General features: G+C 63.6%; 3 protein-coding genes across 5 annotated transcripts; 1 reads left to right on the plus strand and 2 right to left on the minus strand.

Moving 5' to 3' along the window:
* Positions 1–1819: 1819 nt before the first annotated feature.
* On the minus strand, positions 1820–10880 carry ZSWIM9 (zinc finger SWIM-type containing 9). The gene is made up of 5 exons (XM_031961725.1): positions 10665–10880; positions 10372–10553; positions 9295–9867; positions 6858–7170; positions 1820–5209 (listed from the first exon to the last, which is right to left on the minus strand). Exons 1-5 carry the CDS (start codon positions 10878–10880, stop codon positions 3401–3403), a joined length of 3093 nt encoding a protein of 1030 aa, XP_031817585.1. The 3' UTR covers positions 1820–3400.
* LIG1 (DNA ligase 1) lies at positions 10548–18306 on the plus strand. 3 transcript variants are annotated; one of them, XM_031963390.1, is made up of 26 exons: positions 10548–10814; positions 11438–11485; positions 11697–11783; positions 11857–12007; positions 12080–12176; positions 12465–12905; positions 13024–13102; positions 13254–13334; positions 13536–13592; positions 13771–13943; positions 14113–14279; positions 14493–14569; positions 14677–14768; positions 14884–14983; positions 15075–15160; positions 15286–15401; positions 15613–15708; positions 15791–15901; positions 16048–16119; positions 16203–16347; positions 16425–16507; positions 16683–16835; positions 17028–17081; positions 17279–17422; positions 17981–18073; positions 18159–18306. In XM_031963390.1, the coding sequence occupies exons 2-26, from the start codon at positions 11469–11471 to the stop codon at positions 18243–18245; spliced, it is 2859 nt and encodes a 952-aa protein (XP_031819250.1). In that variant the 5' UTR covers positions 10548–10814; positions 11438–11468; the 3' UTR covers positions 18246–18306. The 3 variants fall into 3 exon arrangements, with proteins under 3 accessions (XP_031819250.1, XP_031819249.1, XP_031819251.1); XM_031963389.1 differs by lacking the exon at positions 10548–10814 and adding an exon at positions 10884–11254; XM_031963391.1 differs by lacking the exon at positions 10548–10814 and adding an exon at positions 11058–11205.
* Positions 18307–18424: 118 nt separating this feature from the next.
* On the minus strand, positions 18425–20572 carry ATF5 (activating transcription factor 5). Its single transcript, XM_031963392.1, has 3 exons — positions 20374–20572; positions 19387–19695; positions 18425–19312 (listed from the first exon to the last, which is right to left on the minus strand). The coding sequence occupies exons 2-3, from the start codon at positions 19562–19564 to the stop codon at positions 18690–18692; spliced, it is 801 nt and encodes a 266-aa protein (XP_031819252.1). The 5' UTR covers positions 19565–19695; positions 20374–20572; the 3' UTR covers positions 18425–18689.
* Between the last annotated feature and the right edge of the window lie 740 nt (positions 20573–21312).

Genomic DNA, 21312 nt, shown 5'->3' on the forward strand with positions numbered 1-21312 from the left:
GTCATTTCAGACTGCTTACCTCAGTTTCCCCATCTGTAAAATGAACTGGAGAAGGAAATGACAAACCACTACACTATCTTGGCCAGGAAAACCCCAAATGCGGTCTAGGACCAAGGCCTCGAGGAGGTGAGGGTTGGTCGTGGACTTTGCGGAGGCGGAGCCTTCCCACCCCTCCTGATCCCAGTGCCTCCCGTTTGCTGATTTTCTCCTAGTTATCCTGTACATTGCTCGCTTTGCCCGGAGTCTCCGCCGTTAGGCTGCGGATTTCTCGAGGGCCTCTTCGATTCTCCAGAAGATAGCATAGTGCTTGGCACATAGTAGGGGTTTCATAAATGTTAGTTGTTTGACTGTCAGTTTATGTGGGAGGGGGCCTAAATCTGGTTGTATTCCAGGGGTGGAGCCTGATTCGTCTGGAGACAGGGCTTGGGTATGATTGCCTGGTGTCTGGAGGTGGGGCATGAGGAGGCGCTGCCTTGGAAGGGAGGGAGGACCAGCTCTAAGTCCGCCTTCTCCCCCATTCTCTCCTCCCCCTTGAAGTCCCCCTCCATCCAGCCGGATCCTGTCTCTGCTCAGGCAATACCATCCACCTTGTGTGCCCCGCCCAACCCAAAGAGTGGCCCATTCTTCCCTTCCCCCTCCCCCCCCTTGAGAGGAGCATCCCCACCGGCCACCAGGGCTGGACAGCTCCCATCAGGAGCCTTCGTGCCTTTCCACTCTACGTCTGTCTCCCACACGTTTTGTTTCACCCCTACACATCCTTCGTAGCCATCTATCGAGTCAGCCCTTACTCCCTGCTGTTCTGAGCTGCCCCTTGACCCTCTCTGATAGAGCCAGTCTAGTTAGACATCTATTGTGTAGCCTTTTTTAAAAGCACCACTATTTAAGAAAAATGTTAATTAAATGGAGAATCTCCAGAGTGATGAGGAACCTTGTAGAAAGAAAGGGGGGGGGAGGGGGAGAGGGTCCCATGCTATAGAAAGGAAGGGCTCTCACACAGAAGCCAAATAAATTTACTCAGTCTGGGCTCCAAAGTGCAGAAGGAGCAGTAGGAACAAGGAAAGGCAGAAGCAACTGCCTAACAATTGGAACTCTCCATCTGGAATGGGCCGCCCATAGAGCCGGTGGGGTTCCGCTGCCAGCAAGCCTCTGAGCGGGAGTCACGAGGCCACTTGTCGGCTATGTGGTGCAAATGGCACCGAAGAGTTGGTCAATTCATGGCAATGTGTGATGACCCCCTTCCTCTTAATGCTGCCAAATCAAAGGTTTTATTTACTCCCATTTCCCCTCACCCCCAATAGTATGTAAGCTCTGGTCCCAATGTCTGCCACATAGTAGGTGTTTACTATATAGCCATTCAATGGAACTGAATGAATGTATTCCTATGGCCAAAAATTTTAGAGGCCAAACTCCAATCCCTGGCAAGAGATCGGACAAAATCTCAACAGTCCATCCATCCAGTGCCAGGCTGGAGCCTTTCCAGCTGAGAAAACTTCCTCCAGCCTGGGTGAGACAACGGGGGAGCCTCTGGATGGGGGAGCAATTAGCAGCCCCATTTTATGGATAAGAAAACAGAGGATCATGGGCAAGGGAAAGGTTCGGATTCAGGTCAAACTAGAGAAGGTTCGATGTCTTTTCATGCTCCTGCTGGATTGGAACTTGCTTGGGTCATGTCACTTAGAAGAGGGAGCCAGCTCAGGTTTGTGTGATAATCTACTCCCCAGATCAACCTAGCCCGAGGCCCAGGGTTTGGTAAATCCTCCTGACCCCATAGAAAAGCTCAATCCGCAAACCAAGGACACAATCGATGAAGACACTGATGTACCAGGCCCAAAGAAGTTTACTAGAGATCAATGAGCATCACAAGGACAGTGGGGTCGGGCTGAGGACCAAGCCAAACCTTCTTCCATGTTCCAAGATGCCCCATCCGGGTCTCATCTCTTCCATCCTACAGCCCGGTTTTCAGAGGAATACGGTGAAAAGGGCCCTGGATTTGAAGTTAGATATGCTGGTTTCAAATGTGGGCTCTGCTTACTACTCTCTAGTATTCAGGAAATTAAAGGGTGTCTGTCACTCCCTCCTAGCACTAAATGCTCTAATCCCCTGGTAATGGGAGCTCTGAATGTAGAGACTCAAGCCCCTCCTACTGGAAAGGAACCCCTGGCCATTAACGGGCCATCCCTCAGGTTAGTCTACCAGCTAGAACCCTGCTGCTTTCTGGGTGTTTACCACCCACGGGAACCAGGGAGACAGAAGGAACTACAGGGTCTAGAGCCCCGGGAACCCCAAATCTCTGTGCTTTTTCCAAGCCCCCCAGCTCAATCCCATTTACCGATCATTCTATAGAATTTTCTAGGATGGAGGGCTTCAAACGTCCTCTAGACCATCCATTTAACTCTCCCATTTTACCGATGAGGAAACTGAGGCCCAATAAAAGGGACTTGCTCAGAATCAGTCCAACCCCACAGCTTACTCCTAGGATACAGATGGAGGAAACTAACAAGTCCCTGAAGAAATCCATTTGTTCCCTGGAGTGTCTGTTCTGGGAACCCAACGACCCATATTTGCGGAGCCCGAGGAGGAGACACAAGATCTTCTGAGATTTCCCAGATTTAACTCGTGGCAGAAGCAATAGAAGCCCCACCCCCAGCCAGGCCTGGAGCTCGGTACGGAGCGCACCTGACACAGACCGGTGGGTAAGAGGACTAGACCCGGGGGAAACCTAAGCTCTAGGAGGGAAAACTAGCTTTTTTTTTTTTTTTGCTTTTTTTTTTTTTCCTTGCCTGCCACCCGACAGGAACTCTGGAAATGCCTGGGATTGGAGGGGATGCAAAAGCCCCGCCCCCATTTAGCCTCTCCCCCGCATCCTGCTCACCAGAGAGAGCCCTCGTTGGGCGATCGGAGATGCGCTCTGGCACTCTTCCCGCCGGGCGGCCCCGGAGGGCCCCCTGGCCAAACTCCGCGCCCACAGTCTTTCCCGCTCTCTCCTCCCTCCCTGCCCAGCAGCCCCAGGCTGGATGGGGGACCCCGTGAGGGGGCTCGCCGGCTCCTCCCGTGCCTCCTCTTACAAACAGCACACTACGGCTCTCCTCCTCTCGCGTCTCCTTTCTCTCCCCCCCTCCCCCCCCCCCCAGCCTCTCTTTCCTTCCTCATCTTAATCCTCTTCTGCCCCCATCCCTCGGCCATCTCCTTTTCCATTCCTCCAGGGGGGTAGGGAGGGGGAAGAATTCTGTGACCGCCGCCGAGGAATCGTTCTGTCCACCGCGCGGGGGTGGGCTGGGGATCTCCGAGCACTTGTCCTTCCCCAAGGGAGGCTAAAAGGGAGCTCCCTGCTTTCCGGACCTCGGCGCGTGAGCACCCTCACTCCTGGTGGCGGGAGGCGCAGGGGGCCGAAGTGCGAGGCTCAAGGCTCGGGGGCCCCTCCCCAGCTGTCCCGGAGCAGGTCCATGTGGAACAGGGCGGCCCCCACCACCAGGCGGGCAGCAAAGAGGTGTCGGCAGGGGAGGTGGCGGGCGGCGTGGATGGAGCAGCTGCAGCGCGTCAGCGCCGCGTCCAGGAGGAAGTCCGACGTCCCGTCCTGCAGAGTGTAGCCCGAGCCAGTCCAGCGGAAGCCCCTGACCCCGTGCTGCCGGGCGAAGGTCAGCTCCTCGGCCACCAGGCCGGCCAGTTCCGGCCCGCACACGGCCCGGAATCTGGACAGCAGCTCCCAGTCTTCCTCCTCCGAGGAACTTCGGGGCCGCTTCCGCGCTCCCAGCCTCTCCTCCGCCACCGCGCCCGTCCTCCCTCTGGCCTGAAGCTCCCCCAAGGCGGCCCCGGGCTCCTCTCTGTCCCCCAGCGGCACCGTCTGCCCTCCCTCCCACAAACGCGGCCCCCTGTCCCCCCTGGCGTCCGGCTGAACGCCGCCCGCTCCCCACTCTGTCCGTTCCCCTCCCACCACCAGCTGTACGTCGCCGTCTCCCAACTGCGTCCTGCTGGCCTCTCTGCTCCCCAACTGGACGCCTCGCTCCCACAAACGGAAGCCCCTCTCCCCCCTGTCCCCCAGCGGCAGCCTCCGCTCCCCTCTGCTGGCCAGGGGCACGCCTCGCTCCCACAGAGGCAGCCCCCTCTCTCCTCGCTCCCCCAGCTGGATGCCGCCTCCCCCCGGCTGCCGGCCCCTCTCCTCCCGGTCGCCCAAGTGGCCGCTCCTTTCCCACGAGAACATCCCCCTGTCTCCCAACTGCGTCTCCTTCTCTCCTGCGTCCACCAGCTGCACGTCTCTCTCCCCGAACCGCGCCCCCCACTCGGCCCTGTCCCCCGGCTCTCCTCCCGGGAAGCCCCCCGGTCTCGGTCCCCTGTCCCCCGACTGCGCGGCTCCTTCCCCCGCCCGCATCCCCCGCCCGCCACGGTCCCCCCACTGCGCCCCCCACCGGCCGCCGTTCTCCAGTCCCGCCCCGGGGCCGCTCGGAGGGGCCTTGGCCGGGCCCTCGTCGCCCGCCGGCCCCTCCCCCTCCCCGTGGACGCGCTGCAGGGCCACCAGGTCGCGGATGCACTGGGCGACGGTGGGCGAGGGGCTGAGGCCGCGCAGCAGGCGCTGCCGGTGCCCGCGCACCAGGGCGCAGGCGTCCACGTTGCGGGCCGTCTCGAAGGCCCACAGGCGCACCCACATGGCCCTGCGGGGCGCCCAGCTCCGCTCGAAGTAGTCCACGAAGGCGGCCGGGCAGGTGGCGCGCAGCTCGGCCAGCGCCTCCATGTAGGCGGCGGCCGAGGCGGCCCCGGCCAGGCGGCAGAGCAGCGGCCAGAGCCCCGGGTCCTCGCCGGCGCCGCCCAGCTCCTGCGCCTTGCTGAAGAGCGTCTCCAGCACCTGCACGCGGCAGATCTGCACGCGCGCGCCGGGCAGCAGCTCGCGCACGGCCTCCAGCTGCGTGCCCACCTCGGGCCCCACGGTGACGCAGCGCACGCGGCCCTTGATCTCGGGGACGCTCTGCACCAGCGAGGCCAGCGTGAAGCGCAGGAGGCCGGGCGAGGTCTGGCGCGTGAGGCAGCAGGCCACCTCGCGCCCGCGCCCGCGGTCGTCCACGCACAGCACGGTGGCCAGGTCGAAGGTGCCCTGCAGCCCGGGGAGCCTGTCGAAGAACAGCATCAGGGGGAAGCGGCGCAGCAGGGCCATCATGGGCGACGTCAGGAAGAAGACCGTCTCCACCACGGCTTGGTCCTCCACGAACACCAGCTTCACCTGGGGGAGGGGCGGAGAGTCAGGCCCGCCGCGGCTCCCCCACGCAGGTGGGAGGCGGAGGCTCCGAGCCCTGGGACACCCGAGGGTCCCGCCCCGGCCCCATCCACAGGAGGCTCCTTCTCTCCTGGGCGTGGCCGTGGGCCGCAGCCCCTCCGGCACACTCACACGAGTCCCTGCCTCCACACACGGATGATCTGTAGCCACCCCCACACACCCAACTGTGCCCACACACTCTCCACATTCCCACCTGAGTACGCACATATTCTAACTTACAGACACCCATACTCACATGGACACACGTGTGCCTTCACCTGACCAAGCGCCTCGGGAGGGCCATGGCCTGGCTCTCTCCAGGCTTACTTATGCTGGCTCCCTTACCCTCTGCCCATCTAACAAGGCCTGAGGCTAAAAAATAGGGATTCTGTCCCTTGGCACATCCTCCCTCCTCTAGCAGGCCGGACTCTCCCTTGGAGCTCTGTTGACCCTGGTCCCTGTCAGTAACACCTTCCGGGGTGACAGCATTGGGGCTAACTAGGCCAGTTTGCCCCAACGGCCGAGGCCTGGGAAGGGGAGGACTTGCCCAACACTATGGGCGGGTTGCAATTAGTCAGCTCCTCCTCCAGCCCCCCCAGTGACTGGCCAGCACCTTCTGTAGGGGGCCTCAGCCAGGGGAAGGATAGTTAGAGGGACCTGTCCCCAGGGGCATCTGCCACACTGGCGCCAATGGTGCACACACACAGAGCTCCGGATTGGTGTGACCAAGAGATCACCTGTCTCCGTCAGCACTAACGCTGCACGCTGAGAACCAAAGTTCTCCCCAAATTTAGTCATTCCCTTAGCTGGAAAAATGGGGCCTTGAGGTGTCCCGGTCTCTGCCACAGCCTGGGCCTCAGTTTCCCTCTGTAAAATGAGACATGATCATCCCATGGAATCTCAGAGTGGAAAGGGATCATGGGATCCCAGGTCAAGTGTCAGAAGGAACCCCAGAGAAGAGCCGGCCCAACTCCTCACTGAACAAACAAAGATACTGAGGCAGAGAGAGGTGCCCCAGAGCACCCAAGGCCCTCTGGGGCATTCAGTCCAACTAGTACCCAAGGAGACGCCAACCGGCAGCAGGCCTCTGCTTCAAGACCCCAGGCCGAGGGAAGTGGTCGCCCATTCCAGTCTGGGACAGCTCCCACTGTGGGAAGCTGGCTCTTTACAGCAAACCCAAACTGCATTTCCCTGCTCATTCCCCCTCCTGCTCTGCCCTATGGAGCCAAATGGAGCAAAGGGAGTTTGTCCCTCATCCCCATCCAGAGAGGACAAGGCTCTTCCCGTCCACAGACCGGCCCCCCAGGGGAGCACTCGCAGGGACCTGGCATCTAGGGCCTTTCCCACTACCACCACTCCCAACATGTCCCTGAGCTCTCAGAGATGCTCATCACCACCCTGGGAAGAGCTGGCCTCGCCCCCCAACTCCGGTCACCCTGCTGCCCCCCCTTCTTCCCCAAGAACACCCACAGCAACTCCCCGCCAAAGCCCCCCAGGCAGCCGCCCTTGATCTCTTCCTCCCCTCAGCCCACCCAAGGATCAGAGCCAGGCTTTGGCCCCAGCCCCCCTGCCCCGGTCCCCCCTCCCCCCCGCCTGCCCCATGCGAAGCTAGCACCTTGGCCTCCGGGTCAGCCTGGAAGAGCCCCTCCAAGACATGCAGGGCATCGAGGACACCGTGGTCCCGGCTCTTGCAGTAGGACAGGAGGCGGTGGATGTCCGCAGGGGCCACAAACTGCTTGGAGATCTTGTTGGTGGTGCGGACGGGGAGGCAGGCGTTGGCGAGAAGATGGCCCGGGCGGAAATAGTAGGCAAACTCCAGTGGGCAGGCGGGGTGTGAATGGGTCAGGTGGCACTCGGTCACCACCAGGCGGTCCCGAAGGGGGCTGAGCTTCAGGATGATGAAAGCCGGGCAGCCCATCGGGGGACTCCTGCGAGAAAAGAAGGACAGGGAGAGGTCACCCGGCCGCCCGCCTCCCAGGCTTCAGGGCTGGAAGAGGGCTGAAGGGCGCATCGTTCGATGCCATCCTTTCATAGAAGAAGAAATGGAAGGCCAGAGATGAGCAGGAATTGAATCCTGACTCCCAATCCAGCCTTCTTCCTGTCACCCTAAAGTGCCCTCTCTCATCACCTGACTTAAGCTGTCTTTTGGCCCTCTCCCTACTGGCTGGATAACTGGCTACCCCACAAGTGGGCGCATCTGTTTCCGTCTAGACGCCCTTTACCATCATGTCCCCCACCCCACCCCAGTCCTGATCTATCTGCAGCGCTCACTTCTTCCCACCTCCCCCGGGGCCGCGCCGGCTCGGATTCCTGGGTCTCCCTGAAATAATAATAGCCCCAACACACAGGAATTCTTTTGGCCTCTGGCCTCCCTAACAGAGACACTGCACATCCAGGTCATTGATGGTTAGTTCCCTTTGGGCTGGGGGTGGGAGGGTGGGAAGGGGTAATGATCATGACTTTGGGCCTCCACATCCAGCTCACTATCTCCCTGGAGCCCTGCAGTCCCCTCCCAGCAGCCCACGCCATGTTCCATGTTCCGGAGCCATGTCAGAACCAATTCCAGAACTCAGCTCAGGATCTTTCCCCCCAAAACTTCCTCTCTTCCAACTTTCCTGGGTCCAGCCAAGGGCATGAGCGCCTTCCTTTCCTCCCAGTCGCAAGTTCAAAAACAGCCTGGCTTCCTCCCACAGGTACCCAATCTGGTCCCTCTCCGTCCCTAACCTCTGCACCTGCTCCCTTCTCTCCACCTCCTTGCCTCCCACCCAGGTGGCCTCAGCTCCCATTCTCCTCTCTGAGCATCCTCCACGACTGCCAGTGTGATATTCCTAAAACGGGGATGGTTACCCCCACTTTACAGAAACTGCCCAAAGGGAAAAGTTCTTTCCCCAGGGACTACAGAGCTAGTGAGAACCAGAGCAACAGCTACCGAGCTCTCCCTCCCCAGCATTTTCTCACAGTAACTCCAAAGTCAGCAAGTAGGAAACTGATTCTGGGAGGAGTCAATGCTTCCCAGGCTCTGATCAGGGCATCATAGAATAAACTCATTAGACCAACATTCAAGGCCTTCCCAAATCTCCAGTCTGCTTTCATCTCCCTGGCTCTGCACATCAACCAAGCCAAAGACCCCACTACCCACAGGGCAGTTCCTCAGCCTCCCCATCTCCCTGCCCTTGCTCACATTACCCACGCTCCTTGGAATATCGTTCCTTTTTAAAATTGCTACCCAAGCTTCCAAGCTCAGACCTTTTGCGAAGCTCCAATGCTCCCCGTCTTCCTCCAACCAGAATCAATGCTTCCCTCTCCTAAACCCACAGATCCCCGCCCAAGTCCTGCTTCTGCCTCCCTCCAAGTCGCACTGAAACAGTCTTGGGGGCCTTATTTAAAAGGAAATGCAATAAGGGAATCCTAAAATCAATTCGGGGCCACAGAAGAGCCAGGGTGACCTGCCCACGAACGCCAGGATGCAATCGGACACAAAAGGTACCCCAAGAACTTGGGGGCGGCCATCAGTGTAAAGGAGACCCTTGGGGCAAGCTCCTGGCCCGGGGAAGCCCTAGAAATGACCACGGGAACCATAGAGGATGCCTCAACTATCCTGAGCGCAGGCCGGCACCCAGCAATGGGGCACCTGGAAAAGAGTGAGCAAAGCACAGAGAGATGTGGAGCTGCAAGGGCCTGAGGGGGCAGGGAGGAGGAAGCAGGCCCAGATAAGTGGCTCCCTGCAGTCACTGGCCCCCTCTAGCTCCACACCATTTTTCTAGGAGAGTCATATTACTTAAGGATGGGACGGGAAGCTGGAAGGGCCTCTCGTGCTGGGGGAGGTTAAACTTTATTCATGGGCAACGAGTAGCCGGGGAAGGTTTTAAGTGGAAAGGGGAATCACTGAAGCACGGTGGCCTTTGGGTCTCGCTGGAGGCCAAGCGGGTACACGGCACCATGTGCTGAACAGAACAGAACCTGTTTGGGAGCAAGAGAACTCGGGACCCTTCCCGCAGCCAAGGGAGAGGGGCATCAGAGGCAGAAGCGCCAGCCCCCCGCCAGCCTCTCACCCCGCCAGGCCCGGCCGCGCCGCCGGGGCCCGCACGTCCTTGCAGACGAGCCGCACGTAGCTGTATTTGAGGACGTCGATGAGTGCGTGGAGCTGGGTGTCCAGGGCCCAGCGGCACTTGGCCAGGTGCATGGAGCTCTTGACAAAGAAGAGGGCCCGGTGCCGCTGACACCAGGCGTCGAAGAAGCGGCTGAACTCGGCCCATGAGAAGAACTCCCGGTCCTGCAGCTCCCGCTCCTCCTGGGCCACGGTGGCCTCGGCCCAGGCGGGCCTCGGCTCTGGCTCCAGCGCCGGCTCCAGCCCTGGCTCTTGTCTGCGCTCCCCTTCCAGCTCCAGCTGGGGCTCTGATTCTGGCTCTGATTCTGGTTCCAGCTGGGACTCCAGCTCTGGATCCAACACTGGCTCCGGCTGGGGCTCGGGCTCAGGCTCCGGCTGGGGTTCAAGCCCCAGCTCTGGTCCTGGCTCAAGCACGGGCTCTGGCTCCGGTTCCGCCTCTGGCTCCGACTGCGGCTCCAGCTCCAGTTCCCTCCTGGGCTCGGGCTCTGCTTCCAGTTCTTCCTCCATCCTGGGGAGCCTGGAATTCAAAGGAGAGTCAGAAGTCAAGAGGGAGGGTTAGCTCAGCAGCCACCCTGACTCAGTACTGACCGCGGGGCAGGCTAGGGAGGGAGGCTCCTCGCCCCCCAGATGGTAGATCCTGAACCTGGAATTAGTCCTGGGGACCCTGGCCCTGCCTCCTGCGGGGCTCCGACCATCCCCCTCTATCTCCGAGAAGTGAGGTGCCCCGCTGTGCCCCGCCCTCTCCAGACAGCGCGTGCCTGCCCCCGGCTGCGCCCCTCCCTCCCCGAGATGGGGCACGCCTGCCCCCGGCTGCGCCCCTCCCTCCCCCAGATGTAGCGAGTCGGGCTTCTAGCTGTGCCCCTCCCTCCCACAGATGTGGCACTCCGACATCCAGCTGCTCCATTTCCCTTCTCCCAGATGTGGAGTTCCCCACCGTGCACCACCCCCGCAGCTTCCAGCTGTGACCACCCTCCCTCCAGATGTGCATCTCTCCCTTCTCTCTCCCTCCCCCATCACTCACCCCTCCCGCCCGCTCAGAGCCAGAACGAACGGCTCCTGACGGCTTGGACCCTCCCACAATGCCCCGCGAGGCCAGGCGCCTGGCCCGTCCCTCTTCCCACAATGCTTTGTTTCTCTTCCTCTGGGACGGTGCTTGTCCTTCTTCCCATCGTGCCCCGCGAGCGACTGTCCAGGAACCTCGGCCTAACCCAACCCCCAGCTTCGCGTCCGAGAGCTGCCCCACCCCCTTTGCCAGACTACAACTCCCAGCGTGTCCCGCGAAGAGAAGGGGCGGGGCCTGTCCCGTGGCGTCACTCGGCCCCAGCGTCTCAGCGCGCGAAAGTTGAGGCGCGAAGTTGTGCTAGGGGAGTGGAGCCGGAGCCGGAACCGGAGCCCTTGCCGGAGCGGAGCCTGAACCTTTCTCGGAGCCGGAGTTGGAGTCTCGGCAGCGTCACGCGAAAGGAGGTCAGCTCGTGGGGGGACGAACGACACAGACAGACGCACTGACACAGCGCACCAACATACGCGCATATACACAAACGTGTGCGCATGCTCCGGGCCGGCTGGCCTGTGGCCGCCGCTGGCAGCGGGAGGAAGAGGAGCGAGGACCTCTGCGCATGCGCCAGCCGGAGCGGCGCGAGGTGGGGGGGAGGGGGAGATTTGACGCCCGAGCTGTGGGTGGAGCCTCGTCAGCTTCCAATGCCCCGTCTGCCCCTCGGGCCGTATATCCCCGCCCCTCTCGGGCCCTGGGCCGCCCTAGAGGCCGTGACCCTCACAGTGGGTCGGCCAGGTCGCCCCTTGCTCCCTCCCTCCAGCGTCGCTGCTGAGCCTGTAGTCACGTGCCCCACCTTGGACTGTAAGCTCCGTGAGGGCGGGCGTCCCTTGTCTGCCCTGGCACACAGCAGGTGTCTAATAAATGCTCTGAGTGATGGGCAGGGCCCGGGATAGGCAGGCGGGCCGTTCGCAAACCCGTGGGGGAGGGCGCCTGCTACAGGGAGCGGGGCGGGAGGGTCCGCCCCGGGCAGAGGGCAGTGGGCACGATCCTGGCACTGCCCCCCGCCGCCCCCAGCGCCTGCTCTGGTTTACAGGAGGCAGCAGAGAGAAGCCCCCGGAGCCGCCATGCAGCGATCCATCAAGTGAGGACCCCAGGCGGCTACGTCCCTGCCCCTCCCCCTCCCCTGCCAGGGCCCAGCCCCTCCCCCTCCCCTACCAGGGCCCAACCCCTCCCCCTCCTGTCATCCCCCCTCCCCTGCCAGGGCCCAGCCCCTGTCCTCCTCCTACCTAGGGGGCCACTCCCACCCCTGGGTGCAGCCCCTCCCCACCCCCAGCCTGGCCATTTTCCCCCAGGTCGTTTTTCCAGCCTATGAGCGGTGACAAAGTGAAGAAGCAGGAGGAGCCCCCCAAAAGCAGCAGGGAAAGAGAGCCAGCCTCCAAGTGAGTGGGGCCCCGGGGGCAGTTCTGGGGGGGAGTGGGCATCCTGGCCTCTTACCCCTTCCTGCCCCCCCAGGGCTGCTCTGAAGGAGAGGAATGGCGTGGAGTCGGAGAGCGAGTCACCAGTGAAGCGGGTGGTGAGGAGGGCGCCCCGAGTCCTGGGCAGCGAAGGCGAGGAGGACGACGAGGAGCCCGAGGAGGCGGCTCGGGCGGCCCCCCGAGAAGAGGTAGCTGCCCCTCCCCCCAGCCTTGCAGGCCCCCAGGAGCTGCCCGCACCCACTCTGCCCCTCCCCCCGCAGGAGCCCAGCAGACCCTCCCCGGCCAGCTGCAGCCGCTCCCCCTCAGACTCGTCCCCCAGCAGCGTCTCTCCGGCGGGGATCCCCAAGCGCCGCACAGGTAGGGGCTTGTGCCCAGGACCCCCTTCTGTGGGAGCGCCCAGCCTCCCCATCTGTAACCGTGGAGGGGGGGCTTGGGGGCCGCGAGGCCCGCCCTGACACTGATCCCCCTTCCTCCCCCCCCCCCCCCCCCGGCTGCACAGGTAGGGGCTTGTGCCCAGGACCCCCTTCTGTGGGAGCGCCCAGCCTCCCCATCTGTAACCGTGGAGGGGGGGCTTGGGGGCCGCGAGGCCCGCCCTGACACTGATCCCCCTTCCTCCCCCCCCCCCCCCATGTGCCCTCCCCTTAGCTCGGAAACAGGTGCCGAAGCGGAAGCTGCAGGAGCTGCCTGAGGACCCGGAGGGCAGTGAGCCCAAGAGGCATAAGGGGGAGGGAGGTAAGAGTGCGGGAAGGAGCCCAGAGCAGCCCCCTCCAGTCCCTGAGGCTGAGGGGGAGGAGCAGCCTCCCAGAGAGGCCTCGGAGGAGGCCGCTGAAGAGGCAAGGGAAGGAGAGGTGCCCGCCCGGGTACCCGAGGGGCCCACGCAGGCGCCCGAAGAGCCTGCCCAGGCCCCTGTCCAGGCACCCAAGGCATCCGCCGGGGCACGCACCAAGACACCCAAGGCTTCCGCCAAGGCTTCCGCCAAGGTGCCCAAAGCTCACACCAAGGCACCTGCGCCAGCACCTGAGGCACCCCCCGAGACCCCCACCAAGGCGCCCAGCGCAGCCCCCAAGCCCTTCAGCAGCTTTTTTGGTGAGCGTCTTGTCCCTGGGCGGAGCCCGCCGGTCCCTGGTCAGCAGGGGATTGTCCGAACTTGGTGGGGGGTCTGAAGAGCAGGGAGCCTCCCCCCAGGGTCACATTTCTTTCACAGCCCCCCGAAAACCAGCAGCAACAAAGCAGGCCCCGCCAGAGGCTGAGGCGGGGAAGGCCGCAGCAGAGGCGTTGGGCACGTAAGTTGGTCTCGGGGGACTCCCTTGTCTGGCCTGGCCTGTTAACTCACTCCCACCTGAGCCTTACTGTGCGGGGGTGGGGGGCGCCAGGAGCCCTCTGTGTGGGGGTGGAAGAGAGCCGGCTTCCAGCCCCCACTTCTCTCTGCCACAGGCCCCTAGACCCAGCTGCCTACAACCCATCTAAGAGTGGCTATCACCCCGTCGATGATGCCTGCTGGAAGCCAGGGCAGAGGTGAGGGCCCGGGAAGGTCCTGCCCCTCTGTAGCGCGCCGGCATGGGGCGCTCCCTGGGGTCCCCGTTACTCCCAGAGCCTGGCACACTGCGGGTGCTTAACGAGTGCTTGTGGGCCGGCCCCAAAATCTTGGGTGGTGTGGGGAAGGGGGCTGCCGTGCCCTGGGCAGGTCCCTTCCCTGCTGACCCCCGCTTCCCATAGGGTCCCCTACCTCGCTGTGGCACGAACCTTTGAGAAAATCGAGGAAGTCTCCGCTCGGTGAGCCCCGGCCTCCCTCGCCCCCCCCTGCCATCGTCCCCCTCCCTCAGACTGGCCCGTTACTGGCTGCCCTCTGTGCCCCCCCACTCACCCTCCAGGCCCCGGTCCTCCTGGGGAGCCTCCTTGGCCGGTTGGCCCGCGCTGCGTCCTCACTGAGCGGCCCTTTGCCCTCTGGCAGGCTCCGGATGGTGGAGATGCTGAGCAACCTCCTGCGCTCTGTGGTTGCCCTGTCCCCCGCCGACCTTCTCCCCGTCCTCTACCTGAGTCTGAACCAGCTGGGCCCCCCCCAGCAGGGCCTGGAGCTCGGTGTGGGGGATGGCGTCCTCCTCAAGGCGGTGGCTCAAGCCACAGGTGAGTGAGTGTGGGAGCAGGTGCAGGGGGACTGACCACGGGCATGGGGGAGCGGCCATGAGCATAGGGGGACTGACCACAGGCATGGGGGAGCAACCATGGGCATGGGGGTAGCAGCCCTACTTGCTGCCTCCCAGCTCACCCGCAGCCTCCTCCCTTCCCACCCCAGGGCGGCAGCTAGACACCATCCGGGCTGAGATGGCAGAACGGGGGGACGTGGGGCTGGTGGTGGAGGCCAGCCGCAGCACCCAGCGCACCATGCTGCCACTGCCCCATCTGACGGCCGCTGGCGTGCTGAGCAAGCTCCGGGACATCGCCCGCCTCACGGGCAGTGCTGTGAGTGTCCCTGCCCACTCCCGCAGGCTGCCCGGCTCCTCTGTGGCATGGGGGGCGGGGGCAGGGGCTCGCCCTCCCGGGCCCTGCTATGGGAGTGTCTGGGGAAGGGGGCGCCCCCCTGTGAGCCCCTGGCAGTCCTGTAGGACAGGCCCCGGGCCATAAGTGACCTTGGGCTCCAGCCAGTGCTCGTCTCCCCCTCCTCCTCCTGCACAGGCCACATCAAAGAAGATTGAAATCATCAAAGGCTTGTTTGTGGCCTGCCGCCACTCGGAGGCCCGCTTCATCGCCAGGTAGGGCGGCAGCGGGGGGAGGGGGGGAATGGACTTGGGGCTCCGGAAGACCCCCTGCCCGGCCCAGGGCATCAGCGCAGGGACGCACTCCCCTTCTCCTCCCACAGGGCTCTGAGCGGGCGGCTGCGCCTGGGACTCGCCGAGCAGTCGGTGCTGGCTGCGCTCGCCCAGGCCGTGAGCCTCACGCCCCCCGGCCAAGGTAAGATTGCTTGGGCCCCCTCAGACTGCCGGGCGTTCCGTGCCCTCGGGCCCACGCCCCCTGGTGAGGCCCTGGGGACCAAGGGTCTCAAAGCCAGACCTGGTCTTTCCCCCAGAGTTCCCCCCCGCCGTGGTGGATGCTGGGAAGGGCAAGGCGGCAGAAGCCAGAAAGTCTTGGCTCGAGGAGAAAGGACTGATCCTGAAGCAGACCTTCTGGTGAGGGCCCGTGGGTCTGGCACCAGGGGGCGGGGAACGGGGGGGGCTCATCAGCGTGCCCCACTAAGCCGCGTCCTTGCCCTTCCCCCAGCGAGGTGCCCGACTTGGACCTGATCATCCCTGCCCTGCTCAAGCACGGCCTGGACCAGCTGCCCCAGCACTGCCAGCTGACCCCAGGTGAGCCCCGGCCACCTCCTGCGCGGGGTGGGCACGGTGTGGCTGGGCCCCGCGGGGCCCTCTTAGCCCCCATGCCTTGGACTCCAGGTAGCAGGTGAGAGCCTTGCTCTGGTTCTGCCCCCCAGGGGTGCCCCTGAAGCCCATGCTGGCCCACCCCACCCGGGGCATCGGGGAGGTGCTGAAGCGCTTCGAGGAGTCGGCCTTCACATGTGAATACAAGTATGACGGGCAGAGAGCACAGGTACGGTCCCGGGGGCCCCGCGTGAACATGAGGTGACAGGCCGCGAAGGGGGGAGACGGGGGGGCTCCGCTTTGGCCTCCTCCCCCACAGGCAGCAGGAAGGTGAGGAGGCCTTCCCGCCCTCTTCTCTCTGTGGCTGGCGCCCGGGCATCCCGAGCCTGTCCCAGGCAAGCCCCTTGCTGGCCCCCCCAGCGCCTCTTTTGCCCCTGCAGATCCACGTCCTGGACAACGGGGACGTGAAGATATTTAGCCGCAACCAGGAGGACAACACGGGCCGATACCCGGACGTCATCAGCCGCGTCCCCAAGGTAGGGGCAGGGGCGGCCGGGCGGGACCGGGCCAGGGACGCGGCCTCTGCTCCCTGGCCATAACGCTCTGTCCCTTGCGCAGATGAAGCGTCCCTCCGTCGTCTCCTGCATCCTGGACTCGGAGGCCGTGGCCTGGGATCGGGCAAAGAAGCAGATTCAGCCCTTCCAGGTGCTCAGCACCCGAAAGCGCAAGGTGCGCCCCTGTGCCCGGCCCTTCCTCCCCCCCCCCCCCCCTCTCCCCGCCCCCCCCCCCCCCCCCCCCCCCACACCCAGCTCTTCTCCTCCCTGCCCAGCCTCATCCTCTCACCTGTGGTGCCTGTGCCCCCTTCCTCCCTGCAGGAAGTAGACGAGTCAGACATCCAGGTCCAAGTATGTCTGTATGCCTTTGACCTCATCTACCTCAACGGGCAGGTAAGAGAGCTCCCCACCCACCCAGCCAGAGCCCCTTCCCCCCTCTGGGCAGGCCCCTCTCCCCAGCCCTCTTTTCCCCACAGTCCCTGGTGCGGGAGCCGCTGTCCCGGAGGCGGCAGCTGCTCCGGGAGAACTTCATCGAAACGGAGGGTGAGTTCGTTTTTGCCACGTCTCTGGACACGGAGGATACGGAGCAGATCGCCGACTTCCTGGAGCAGTCAGTGAAAGGTAGTGAGGGGCCCGGGCCCGGGGCGGCCGCTCCCATAGCTGGGGAGGGGACTCATGGGCATCTCTCTCCCATCCAGATTCCTGCGAGGGCCTCATGGTCAAGACCCTTGAAACCAACGCCACCTATGAGATTGCCAAGAGGTCCCACAACTGGCTCAAGGTGACCGTGCCCCCCATGCTGCCCTTTGTCCACAGAGGGACCGTCCTTGGGGCCGCCCAGATCCCGCCTTCCCACAGCCTCCATCCCTCCCTGCTCCCCACATTCCGTGCCGTGTGGGGGTCCCTGCTGGGTGCCCCCCAGGCCCCTCCCCCTGAGTTCTCCCCCCCATACCCAGTTGAAGAAGGACTATCTGGAAGGCGTTGGTGACACCCTGGACCTGGTGGTGATTGGGGCCTATCTGGGCCGGGGAAAGCGGGCCGGGCGCTACGGGGGCTTCCTGCTGGCGGCCTTTGACGAGGACAGTGAAGAATTCCAGGCCATCTGCAAGGTGGGGAGATGCCCGCGGGGCGGGGCGGGGGCACAGGGCCCTGGGTGAGTAGGAGGGACTCTGATGCCCTCACTGATATCTCAGGGCACAGCCGGGCTCACTCCCTCTGCTCACCTGCCAAGGGCCGTGCTCTTGGGCCAGGCAGAGGCTGCGTGCTCCTGACAAGGTTTCCTTCCTCCTCCCTCCCCTTAGCTGGGCACTGGCTTCAGTGACGAAGAATTGGAGGAACATTATCAAAACCTCCAGGTAAGAGCCGAAGAGGTAGCTGGAGCCCCTGCTGCTCCCCTGCCTGTGCCCAGGCCCCTGCTACTGACCTCTGGGTCTAATCCCAAATCCCCAGCTGGCTTTCACTCCAGGGCCTGCTGCTCACCTCTCAGCTAGTCCCCAATGCCACCAATGACTCCCTTTCCCCTCCCTGACCTGACTGTCTGGCCCCTCCCCAGGCGCTCGTGATTCCTGCTCCTCGTTCCTATGTCCGGGCTGAAGGGGCCGTACCCCCTGACCACTGGCTGGAGCCGACCACTGTGTGGGAGGTCAAATGTGCTGATCTCTCAGTCTCCCCGATCTATTCAGCAGCCCGAGGATTGGTGAGTGTGAGAGCAGAGTTTGCCTCGGGAGAAAAGGTCTGACCGAGGGGGCCATTGCAGTCCCACGGCCCCCCTTGGGGAAACTCCCCCAAACAGAACAAATCTGGGAGCCCTTCCACCCACTCGGTGCTTGGGCTTTCCCTGTGGCTCAGCTTTGGGGCCCCCAACTGGGAAGAACGCCGCTTGTGAGTCCCGGAGAGCCCAGATCTTCTGGGGAGAATCTGGGCAATTAGGTGGTAAAGTGGAGAGAGCCGAGCCTGAAATCAGAAAGCCCTGAGCCCAAATGTGGCCTCAGACGCTGGCTGTGCGACCCTGGACCAGCCTGCCTCACTTTGTTCAATTGTAGAATGGAGACGATAGCACCTGCTTCCCAGGTTGTGAGGGTCAAGTGAGGGATGTGTGAGGTGCCCATTCTTAGCACGCACCTGTATGTAGTAGGTGCTTTAGCACACAGGTGACTTAGCCAAAGCTTGGCTGGGCAGGGAAGCAAGGCCACTGAAGGGAGAGGGTTCACTGGCCATTCGTTAATGCTGACGTCCTACTGCCTCCCCCCCCCAGGTGGAGAGCGACAAGGGCATCTCCCTGCGCTTCCCCCGATTTGTCCAAGTTCGAAAAGACAAGAAGCCCGAAGAGGCAACTTCCAGTGCCCAGGTATTGGGGGGGAAAGGCCGGCAGGGAGGGGGAGGCCGAGGCCTGGCACGCTAGGCTTCATGGCTTTGCTTGTGTCCCCCCATAGGTGGCCTGCCTGTACATGAAACAGCAACAGATCCAGAACCAGCAGGACTTGGAGACCTCGGACTTTGATCCTGAAGAGTTCTATTAGCTCCCCCAGCCGACCAGAGCACGGGTGCTACCTATGACCAATAAAACTTTGGGACTTCAGAGCCACGGACTGACTGTGTGGGGGAAGGGAAGGGGCGCCACTCCACAGTAAGGTCTGAACGCAGGGGCTGGGCCCCTCTTAGGACCCGGCAGCCCCCCAAAGACACAGAAAGACAGAGCCCAGGACAGTCTACTCATTTATTAGTTACAAAGCCTTAGGTTCAGGTCCCCCCTCAAGTTTCCCGCCAAAACCCACCACCACCCCCCAGCGGCCCAATCTTCAAATAAGAGCCCCAGGTTTGGAGGGGAAGCTTCCCCCTTGACTTCTTTCCTGAGGTCAGGGCCCGAGACCTTAACCAAGGTATATTTAAAGAAATAGGCACTGGCTTACAAAGGCTGGCCCTGGCCCTCCAGGAGAGAGGAAGCCCCGAGAGCAGGGCGGCCCCTAAGTGCTCCTCAGCCTCTGGCTTCGCGCCTTGTACACCTCGATGAGCAGGTCCTTCACGTACTGGATCTCGCGCTCCACCGACTCTGCCCGCTCCCGCAGCTCCCGGTTGCGAGCCTCCAGACCCTGGCACTCGCCCTCCAAGGCCTCCCCCTCTGCCCGTTTCCTTTGGCGGTACCTGAGTGCAGCCGACTTGTTCTGGTCACGCTTTTTCTGTTTTCGGTCCCCCCTCGAGGGGGGCACTGGGTAAGGGGCTGGCCGAGGGGGCGGTGGGGTGGGCAGAGGTGCTCGAAAGACCTCCCCGCCTTCCCCCTCACCCCGCCCGGGCTCCCCACCACAGTAGAAGGTCAATAGATCAAGGGTATCCAGAGGGGCTTGGGGGAGGTCAAAAGGGGGCAGAGGAAGGGGTACAGGAACAGGGGAGGGGGGTGGGAGAGGGGCATCCAAGAAGAAGTCCTCCATCTGCTCCAGCTCCTTCTTCAGCAGGGAGGCCATGGCCTCAAGGTCTGGAGGGGAAGGAGATGGAGATGGTGGCGGGAGGGCACCGGGGGCTGCAGGGGGCTCCAGGGGGAGCAAGGCAGTAAAGTCCACCCGCTCTGTCATCCAGTCGGAGAAGCCGTCACCTAGGTGGGGGAGGGGCAGAGGTCAGGCAGGGAAGCTCTTGCACCCTGCCCCCCCTTCCTCCCCTCTGCCTTACCTGCCAGGGGTTCGCTCCCCCCGGGAACCCCCCCCTCCAGAGCCCCTCCCAGGGCCTCATAGGGACCCAGGGGGGCAGGGGCCAGGGGGAGCTTCCCGTAGTCCACCCGCCAGCCCAGCCCGCTAGCTGGGAGCAGGGCCCTGTCCAGCTCCAGCCCCAGGGCCGCCAGGAGAGACATGGCGGTCAGGACTGCGGGGGCCTGGGCTTCGAAGACGGGGCGAGCACGTGGAGGCTGAGACAAGGCCCAGCTGGAGGAGGCTCCGATGAGGGTGAAAGCTGCTCAGCGGGAGGGTGGCAGAGGCGGAGAGCCTATGGGAAGAAGGGAGGAGATGAGGTGGGACTAGGGGCTCCGCCTCCTCTTGCCCATTGGCTGAGGCAAGCTGCATACCTGAAGGTGTGAAGGCGGGGCTAAGGACCAGTGCCCTCCTTTAGCCCATTGACTAGAGACCCGCCCCCAACACAGGCGCTACACGCTAGGCCCCGCCCTTTCCCAGAGGAATGCCAGTCAGGGTCTCACCCACCATTCTCCAAGGGCCTGCCCTAAGCCCGCCCCCGCCCCGCGCATCACTCTTCTCCTCAATGGCTTCCTGTAACCCGGCCCTGCCTGCCTTGGAGGCCCCCCTCCCTGCCCTCCTGTAAGGTCCCGCCTCCTCCATAAAAGGCTCCACCCGCCCTCTGAAGGGGCCACTCTAGAAGTTCCGCCCCCTCCATAAAACACTCTACAAAGCCCGCCCTCCCGACCTCGGCTCCGCCCCCTCCCCAAAGATCGTTCCATAAAGCCCGGGCTTCTGGACTTTTACCAAACCCCTCCCCCTCCTTGACAGGTGCTTTGTAGAGGGTAAGGCAGGTAACGGAGGCACATGCGTCCAGGCTCAGCGCGCCCCACCTCCACGCAGCCCCGCAGGCCCAACTCCATCCTCCCGGGAGTCGGGGAGGCGTCGGGGACTCTGCGCAGAGACGGGCGGGAAGGCGCGCCCCGGTACTCACTCCATGGCTGCAACGGAGGGCGAAGGCCCCGTGGTGAAGGAGGCGGCAGAAGCGGGGGGAGCCGAGAGGCCGAGCGGGAGGCGCCGGAGCGCGGCAGGGGCGGCGGGACGCAGCTACAGGGCCATGGCCCGAGGCGGGCGAGCGACGGTCTGTGGGCGAATCACTGTGGCAGGTGGAGAGAAAGGGAATGAGGCGTCCCCCGCGAGCGGGCGCAGATATAGGGCGCAGCGCACTCCGAAGATCCCTCCGCGCCCCGCCCCACGCATCGGGCTCCGCCCCTGCCGGCTCGGGGCGCCAGGTGCGGGCTCCCAAGACTCCGCCCCGCCGCCCTGGGCCTCGCTGCCTTCTCGGTAAAGCGAGGCAGGCACGGCACCCAAAGACTGGATCAGGCCCCGCCCCGTCCGTGCCCCTACCAGCCTGACCCTACGCCACCCCACGGGGTCTTCGCCCACCCGTTTCCGGGCCTTGTTCGTGTGCCTGGCGGCCAGCCCCTTCAGCCCGCCCCGCCCCCCCCCAGTCTGCCCTTAAACGCCGCGTGCACCCCACCCCCACCCGTCTGCACTTAACGCTCTGCACCACACGTGGCGCCCTAGCGGTGGCCGCTGCTGACCGGGAGGGTGGACACGTGCTAGGAGGCTCCGAGACACATGGGAAGCGCTTGCCCTCTGCCCGCGAGGCCGCGGAGACAAAGACAAACCCACCGGGAAGGGCCCGGCCGAGCCCCTGACCTCAGGCCTCTGCCCCCGTGTCACAAACCCCGCTCCCCCTGGCGCTGCGCTTCAAGGGCAGCCTGGCCCCCCTCCTCCCCTCCCCCGCCTGCCCTGAGCAAGAGCCCAGAGGGACGGGGAGAAGGCGCTGGGCAGCCTGCAGGCTCTGTAGCTGCTGCTACTGTCACGGATGCAGCTGCTGTTCGGACTGATGCAGCTGCTGTAGTTATTA

Source organism: Sarcophilus harrisii, chromosome 3 (assembly GCF_902635505.1).
Source record: "Sarcophilus harrisii chromosome 3, mSarHar1.11, whole genome shotgun sequence".
Lineage (NCBI taxonomy): Eukaryota > Metazoa > Chordata > Mammalia > Dasyuromorphia > Dasyuridae > Sarcophilus > Sarcophilus harrisii.